A 9,124-nucleotide genomic window follows, 5' to 3' on the forward strand; every position below is an offset into this window, starting at 1 on the left:
TAGGTGGAGTGAAATCTTTTAGAGGAGAGGGTGTTAGGTTGAGATTTTTCTTATAACTGAATAAACAAAAACTTACGAGTTAGGATCTAGCATTCTATGCAAGGTTGTAAAGCATACATATACCGGGATCATATAATCGTACCTTTCATTTTCTGCTTAAAATAATCTTGAAGCTCCTTTACCTTTTGTCTCCAATATTAAAAGAAATATATATATATATATATATATATATATATATATATATATATATATATATATATATATATATATATATATATATATATATATATATATATATATATATATATAATTACAGTGATTAAAACATAAATGCATATAACCATTCACTTTGAAATTGGCTTCGCTTTGGCGAAATCGAATGCCCAAAATGACATTTTTCTTTCATAGAAAACATCAAATTGAAACTTTAAAAAAATGCTTTAGAAAAAATGTATAACTTGCCCTAGCCCTACTGATTAAAGAGAAAGGTATGACACCTCTATATCTCAGTGGCTTTAATCTGATATACTCTTCTTCCCTTTTAATTCCAAAAAATGACAAATAGTTTATTTAAAATCTATACAAATACCTACAAGATTCTGTAAAATGAACTCATCAAAGATTGGATTCTAAAAAGATACCAGCAATATCCCATAATCCCAATCTAACAATATTTCCATCCATAACCACATTATCACTGAAATTATATTAAAAAAAAAAACGTTAGAATATAATATTTTCAAGAAAAACAACCTCAAATAAAAAACTCGCTTTTTGGTGCAAAAATCTATAAAATATCATAAACTCACAGGTAATTAATGTCTAGATCATAAAAAATTAGGATAAATAATCCACAATATCAAACCTGCATACTATAATTAGGAAAAACTTGGGTGCTAATGTTGTGGTGACTTGTGTGATTTCTAATTCTGTGAACAATGTGGCATAAAATGAAAAGGATAAACAATCAAAATAGTATACAAGTTATTAAGAATGAGATAATGAAATCTATTTTCAAATGCAACAATCTCTTGGTGGCCACATCAAGATAAACAATCAAAATAGTCCACAAATGCTATAAAATACAATCACTAAAAGAAGAAACAGTTTCACATTATCCTTCACTGTCACAATTTGTTTAATGAGAGATGGATTCTCTAAGAAATATAATCCACAATACAAATCCCACTATAAAAACAAATAATTGAAAAGATTTATAAAAGACTTGATACATAAGAAAATGAAGAGATAGGGTTCCATAGAAAGAGAAAGGGAAACAAACACAGTTTTATTAAAAAGCCAAAAAAAAACAGGAAAAAGGGTGTACATATTCAACATAATGTACCAAATGTGAAGCGATTCTAAGCTTCCAATGAACCCTTGACCTTATGACATCCCTTCCATCTTCATTTCTGTGATCATAAAACCATTCATGGAGGTTGTTGTCATGGATTCAAGTTACATAACCCAAAACAAAACCTTCATTAAACGCATAACATATTCAGATCCTGAGATTTTGAGTAAAAAAGCACAATATTTGAGTTAGAAAAGAGTAGTAAAAGAGATAACCTGAGTTGTTTTTCCTGGAAATCGTAAAAAGATGCCTATATGTGAGCGTCTTTTTACCATCTGCTTCTTTTACTTCCAAAATTCCCCTAGAAATCTCCCAAAAGTAACCAATAAACAAAATCAACAGTTATACAAATTTGGCCCGTAATTTGAAGAACGGAAACAAAAAGTTTGGGTTAGGAAATAAGATGTGAACGGAGGGTAGAGAGTTGAGAATCATTTTTTTCTATACTAGATTTGGTGGATGGAAGACTTCGAGAGCGGTAGCTGATGGAGGAAATGGGTTCATAGTTTTTCACGTTTGAGCTTTGTGCCCATTAATCAGATGCATAAAATCCAGATCCATGATCAAAAAATTGGCGATGGAGGTGACTGAAGGTCGAAGATCATGTGTGGCGTTGTGTAGTGGTGCATCGGTAATGAGGATTGTGCAATGGTGGGATGTTAGTAGTGTTTAGGGTTTCAAGATCGATAGAGATAGATGGTGAGTTTCCTATGCTGATGGTGTTGAGTATGATGGTGGTGAGTTGTTGTGCTTTGTTGCCGCAGTGGAGGAGATCAAAGATTTAGGGTTTCAGAGAGATAGATAGGGCTTTGAAACGTCATAAGCGTGTTTCAATTATTTTAAGTCGTAAATATGTTATACATGTCAGATAATAAGCTTAACAATATTGTATAGGATGTAATAAGAGTGGTATCTCTTAAAATTCAAGAAATCTCCCTATCTAATAAACAAAACCACTCTGGCACGTGTCCATTTAAAAGCACTCATTTCATACAAAGTAAAATGCAAATTTTGCCCCTGTTTTATTTCACCGTATTGTCCTTTTCTTTCAACTTCTTCCCACGATTTTTTCTCAGTTTCTTCAATTTTGTGATTCCTAAAGATTGGGAATTCAAAATACACCTGATTGTTTTGCCCCAATTTCACCCGCATACCCTAAATATCGGTCCATTTCCTTTTATCGATTCATATATCAAGATTTGCAGCCCTCAATTTAAGGTATGACTACTTCTTCTTTCCCATTCTTTCACTCCACTTTCCTTCTTACCACACACCGTCGCTTTCCTCCTTCCAACCCTCAAAATTCTCATGCTTCAAGGGTGTTTGGATCTTGTCATTGGACCTAATGATAGTTGTATCTCCGCTACACACTGGTCTGCTAGGATTCATCATACCTACCGTCACCACCCTTCCTCTATCTACGCTCTCACCCTCTATTAAAATCACCCTCTATTAAATCAACCTTATTATGACGTTAGTTAATATTATTTGACATTTTTTTCCCGATAGTAGAACATAATCTAAATTTTCTTCTTGTAAGAAGAATTAGTGGAAGGAATGCCAAGAAAGAAGCAATCATTTGATTTGTTGACTCTTTTCTTATGATGATATGCAAAACAAGTTGTACTTTTTACTAGCTAATGATTTGATGTAAGTTGATTATGTATTCCTTCTGCAACTTTTCATGGGCTCTGTTATGCCTTAGTAAGTCTTGATGCTTAACAACGCAAAATGGGTTCATAAACAAATGTTTTTAACTTTTTTTTGTTTTTTTTGTTATTTTTTGCTGTTATTCTCTTTGTTCTATCTACACTTCTATTGATTAAATGATGTAGGCTCATTTAGCTTTTGGTAGTAAAATTAACTTCCTAATGTATGTTAAAAAGAGCATTACAACATACTTTCCTAGTAGCTATAGTCATCATGTTCCTAAAATTTCATAATAAAATTATGATGGTGGAGTTTGGAACAAAGTGAAACTCCATTGCATTTCAAGAAATGTTATCTGAAAGGAAATGATGGTGTTTTCAATCAAAAGCATGATGTGTAATAATAGGAAACATTTTTTTTTTGATAAAACTATATTGAAAAAACCCAGTACTCAGACCAATGCTGAAATCAAAAGAAAATATACAATAATTTGGTGTGAATTTCATCTCGCAGTAATGGAGCATTTTGTTAGTTTTTTGCATTGTATAGATACTTTTTCTATTGTAACCTTAAAAACGAATATAACGATTCAATCATTGAAAAACAAACCATTTTTATTGATAAAATGATTTACATAATTTACATATATAGTTCGTGTTTTAATATCTTAATTGTCATAAATGGTCACTATGAAACATTTTTTCACATAAATTTAGATAAAAATTTACAATTAATGTAAAATTTTCACAACAATGTATTGTAATAACACTAATGGTTTTCCAATTCATGTGATAGAGGTACTATACCTTATGTAAATATTTCCTTTATGCAACATATTCTATTAAATTATATATTTTAATTGATACGTATGAAAGTGTTGCATTCATATTTAAAAATTAAATATACAATATATAAGGGTTTTAATTAATTATTTGCTATAAGTTTAATATACATTTATACATTATTATTTATGAAATAACATTTTATGTAATATATATTTAATAAATTATTATAAATATTTGATTTTTCAATATTATTTTTAATCATCAATATTAATTTTCTTTTTTATCTCATGGTTTCCACGGTTTCTAACCTAGTATCTAATATGTTTAATAATACAACAAATTAAAATTCAAGAAATGTCTAATATATTTAACAACACAGGAAAGATAATATCCAAATCTAATAAGTATCCAAATCTAATAAGTTGATGTTAAAAACTGATAGGTTGAAAGTTGAATGATATGTTGTAGGCTATAAAGGAGTTGTACTCACACTATGACTGTATTAGGCCCAATTACGCATTAGCATTGCTAATGGTCTCATAATTCCTTCAAGGAAAACTTAATTCCTCCATCTTTCACAAATGATAAAAGGATTATTTACAGCATGATTTGGACGAACAAAAGTTGAAATTATCATTTTTTTTTTTCTTTTTTACTTCTCATGGTATTGCTACATTTGTAGAGGGTGAAAAACTGAAAATTGTTCTTGTGATGTACTCCATCACTTAGTGATTTTCTCTCAGGAAGAAAGTACTTCGAATTGTAAACTAGAAATAAAAATAAAATAGCGTTGATGATTAAATAGCACATTATTTCGCTCTGAAAGATGACAGAAATGTATCAATGATGTAAACAGATAAAACTTGAAACATATATAAGGCAAGCAGGTTAAAATAAAAGGTGCCCTGAAGATAGAACCATGTGTTGTCTCTGACTCAAGAAAGCAAACAAAAAAAAAATCAATTATGTTTTTGAAGATTTACAAAAATAAAGTAGAGGAAAAAAGACGTCTCTATTCATAAAGATATATTATAAATAAATGCTGAAACAAACATATTCGTGGCTTATCCGGTTGCGAATCACTAATTTAACCAAATTCAGAAAATATAATGATTTTAATAGACACACAAATAAGTAAATAACATAATGGATTTTTAACATTGTCCTTAAAAATCCAACTTTTATTTTTCATGAATTGGTTCAATGGGGAGTTTACAACCAACTACCGTTTGTTCTTCACTTATGATTCTTACTCATAGTTAAATTTAATAAGAAGTTCCAAAGAGCAAGACAAATGAGCATAGGAAATGACGTTACAACTTACAACAGCACACAACCAGGTGCAAAGAATTCTTCAACCATGCTTCTTCTCTCACAATATATAAAGAGACACACGACACATAATAACATATACGACTGATAAAGTTTCTTCTATGTCAATAATTAAAATGAACCACATTTCTTATTATTTGTTGTTTGTTTTTTCACTTTATTTTCTGGGTTTCTGTGTGGCAAGAAAGGATGACCAGATCACCAGCCTCAACAAATTAATGGAGTCGAGAAGATCAGAGAATCCGCCACGTGTCCAGCCATGGACAGAAGAAGACACATCAAACTTATCTCCACTTTCTATTGTCCCTCAACAAGGGTCAAAGGAAGAAGATATGATTGACAAGTTGCCAGGTCAACCACAAGTCGATTTTGATCATTATTCAGGCTATGTAACAGTCGATTCAAAGGTGGGAAAGGCGTTGTTTTATTACTTTGCTGAATCACCTCACAATTCTTCAAACAACCCTCTTGTCCTATGGCTCAATGGAGGTATAATGCTTCTATTATAATTCAAGTCTATGTGAAAAAACAAAACAATACAATAATGCGTTGTTTTCACACAAAAACCGACTTAAAATACTAGAAAACTAGTAATGAAGGTATTATACAGGGCCAGGATGCTCGTCGTTTGGATACGGAGCCATGGAAGAACTTGGACCCTTCCGAGTCAACAGTGATGGGAAAACACTCTACCGCAATGATTATGCATGGAACAATGGTAACAAAAAATGATGAGGGCATTCATGTCTTTTTCACATACAAAGCGAGTACATGTCAAAAAATTTCCGTGATTACAACGTGAAAGTCTAAATACAGAAAATTTTGACAGTGGCTAATGTGCTATTCTTGGAATCGCCTGCTGGAGTGGGTTTCTCGTATTCAAACACATCGTACGTGACAGGGGACAAGCAAACAGCTAAAGACTCGTACACTTTTCTCATCAATTGGCTTGAAAGATTCCCCGAATACAAAACCCGAGATTTCTTTATTACGGGTGAAAGCTACGCAGGTCACTACGTACCTCAGCTTGCTTCCCTCATTCTCTCGGAAAACAAGAAAACTAACGGAACAGTCATTAATCTTCGTGGAATTGCGGTAAGTAATTATCGTACTAACAAGACAGGACATGACAGGACAGGACAATAAGCTAAATGTGTGTGTTGTGATTGTGCAGATTGGGAATGCTTGGATTGATGACAATACATCTTATGAAGGGATGTATGACTACTATTGGACCCATGCCCTAAACTCTGATGAGACAAATGAAGGTATCAAGAAGTATTGTGACTATGTTACTGGGAACTTCTCTCAGGAGTGCTACATGTATCAAGGCCAAGGAGACGGTGAATATGGTGGAATTGATATTTACAACATTTATGCACCACTTTGTCATCATGATATTACACAAAAATCTGGAACCAACGGATCTGTAAGTCTTTGATTCTATAATAATAAAATATATCACATACAAATTTCAAAATTTCTTATAAATTATCAAAAGTTAGATAAAACATATCCTACTGAACTCTTTCGATTAAGGGATAGTACAAGAAATAGCAACATACTTTGCTTACTTGTTTTATTGTAGCATATTACTATCGTTCACACTACAATTTTTTTCTTATTAAAGCATTGTACTTTGAACGATTTATCTATTTATAGCATTCTACTTTCAAGTTATTTATGATTATGACATTGTAATTTGGAAAATCTACCCAATTATAGCATTGTAAATTGATTTTTATTTAGATGGCATCACTATAATTGGAAAGATTTTCCAAATTATAATATGCCGTGATAGGTTGAAATGAAAGTAGCATGCTACAATTAACAAATTAACAAAGGTAAGTTGCTATTTCTTTCATTTAGCCTATAATTATTCAACCATAAAACCAAGTATTAAATCTAATTGAACTACATATGATGTGTTGAACTAGGTCACGACCTTTGATCCTTGCTCTGATGATTATGTCTTATCATATCTGAATCGAGCAGACGTGCAAGAAGCTCTTCATGTCCAAAATACCTCATGGGGATTTTGCGCGTACCTTTTCTTCCCTTTCTCTAAAACTAGGATACCATTATTCCATAATAAACAAAAATCAATGAAAGTCTCATGTTATTTCTTGTATCCGACTTGTGTTTTTATGTGCAGTGGTATTGGAATGAAAGACAGCCCAACAACCATTTTGCCTACCATCACTCGACTTATTGAAAATGGAATTAGTGTCTGGATATACAGGTAACTCAATCGAGTCTAACACACAATCAGTTATTTATTAAACATACACAAAAATAAACTTACATTTGATTTATAATGAATCGGCAGTGGTGACACAGATGGACGGGTCCCAGTAACATCCTCAAGGTACTCTGTAAATAAGTTGAAGCTTCCAGTAGAAGCTGCTTGGAGACCATGGTACTATAACAAAGAGGTACATGATATTTAAAACTGAAATCAAATTGAATAACAGTATACGTGTTCATGAAATATATGTATAAATGCAAAGCAAATAAATAGTTAGATACTATAATATCCAGATTTAATAAGTTGATGTTAAAAATGTGATAGGTTGGAGGATATGTGGTAGGATACAAGGGAGTTGTACTTACCACAGTAAGAGGCGCGGGGCATACAGTTCCAAGCTACCAGCCAGAAAGAGCATTGCAAATGATCTCGTCATTCCTTCAGGGGAAACTTCCTCCATCTTTCAGACAATAATCCCTAAATGCCACCGAGTAGTTTTAGTTTATCAGAATCGAATAACTATGATAAGCAATGAATCTGAAGTTGACTGATTGCTTGATATTCTATTAGGATGAAAGATTAACAATAAATAGAAGAGATGAAATCTGAAGAATGTGATGCGGATTTGTTGAGTGTTTAAATTGTTGTGATGAAGGTAAACCCTCGAAGTTTTCTTGACTGAAGTCAGAGGAAAGTTGTACTTGTATCAGATTGTATTTGAAATAAAAATCTCATTCACAGAATGTCAGCATTATAACTTTATATGAAATGATACATGTCTCCTTAATAATTGCATAATGTCCAAGCGTAGCAAAAAGGGAAAATTTGATTATATATGCATCAGAAACTAGCGAGCTACAACAAACTATCCCCATGTAAATCAGTGATAACAACCTAGAAAATTATGATGATATAAAAATGCACTGAATCTTTGACAAAAGTTAAAATGTAGGAAGTAAAAGTGTAAAATAGATAAGAAAAAAAAAAGGATAATTACAAGAGCAGTGATGAACAACCCCTAACAACTAGGCGAGTAGAAAATTAATCAGCCGTGTGAAATCCCAAATTACAGTTTTTTTGGATAAATCATAACTGATCATTTGTGGATGAAACAACCTAAATCCCTAAATTGCAGTAGCCACGATCTTTGGATAAATCAACCCACGATCCCACTCATTTACATAATTGCTCATTTGCCCCTATAAAACATTGAAGCTATCACAGGCTGCTGGGCGAACATGTTATTAATTTTATCACACAAAGCTGTTTTTTTTTTTTGTGATTTATGTCATAATATTTATAATTATCATATAAATTAAATCATAAATTAAAAATAACATTTAAAAAGTAAAAATAAAATTTTAATAAATCATAAATTTAAATCAAAAAAAAATTGCAACAAAGGACAAAAACAATTAAAAACCTAGGGTAAATTACACCAAACATCCCTCGTGTAGGTATTAGAAAGCATGTTTAGTCCCTATTTTCAAAAATTAACTCGGATCATCCCTCGTTTGATTAAAAGTTGCACGCTTCATCCCTCGTGAGTTTAAATTTGCAAGCTTCATCCCTTACGAGTTATAAAATGACTAATATGACCTTTTGTATTTATTTTCCAATTAATTTAAATGTTATAATAAATATTACTAATTTAAAAATAAAAGAAAAAACCCAAACATCCCTACCACCCCCCCCCTAACCCCCCCCCCCCCCTTACTTTCCTTTTGCTCATCTCTCTTCCTCCATCTTCTGGTA

General features: G+C 31.8%; 1 protein-coding gene and 2 long non-coding RNA genes across 3 annotated transcripts; 1 reads left to right on the forward strand and 2 right to left on the reverse strand.

Annotated features, from left to right (window-relative positions):
* Positions 1-324: 324 nt before the first annotated feature.
* LOC145039010 (uncharacterized) lies at positions 325-2,216 on the reverse strand. The gene is made up of 3 exons (XR_013679682.1): positions 1,570-2,216; positions 1,346-1,479; positions 325-697 (listed from the first exon to the last, which is right to left on the reverse strand). It is a non-coding gene; the product is annotated as an uncharacterized LOC145039010 (long non-coding RNA).
* A 3,038-nt stretch (positions 2,217-5,254) lies between these two features.
* LOC145043300 (serine carboxypeptidase 1-like) lies at positions 5,255-8,030 on the forward strand. Its single transcript, XM_078991904.1, has 8 exons — positions 5,255-5,610; positions 5,732-5,839; positions 5,951-6,216; positions 6,296-6,550; positions 7,059-7,165; positions 7,277-7,363; positions 7,451-7,556; positions 7,694-8,030. Exons 1-8 carry the CDS (start codon positions 5,340-5,342, stop codon positions 7,841-7,843), a joined length of 1,350 nt encoding a protein of 449 aa, XP_078848030.1. The 5' UTR covers positions 5,255-5,339; the 3' UTR covers positions 7,844-8,030.
* LOC145043301 (uncharacterized) lies at positions 6,963-8,580 on the reverse strand. The gene is made up of 4 exons (XR_013680948.1): positions 8,367-8,580; positions 7,735-7,846; positions 7,427-7,543; positions 6,963-7,191 (listed from the first exon to the last, which is right to left on the reverse strand). It is a non-coding gene; the product is annotated as an uncharacterized LOC145043301 (long non-coding RNA).
* Between the last annotated feature and the right edge of the window lie 544 nt (positions 8,581-9,124).

The sequence above is a fragment of the Lactuca saligna genome, chromosome 4 (genome assembly GCF_052625555.1).
Source record: "Lactuca saligna cultivar CGN05327 chromosome 4, ASM5262555v1, whole genome shotgun sequence".
Lineage (NCBI taxonomy): Eukaryota > Viridiplantae > Streptophyta > Magnoliopsida > Asterales > Asteraceae > Lactuca > Lactuca saligna.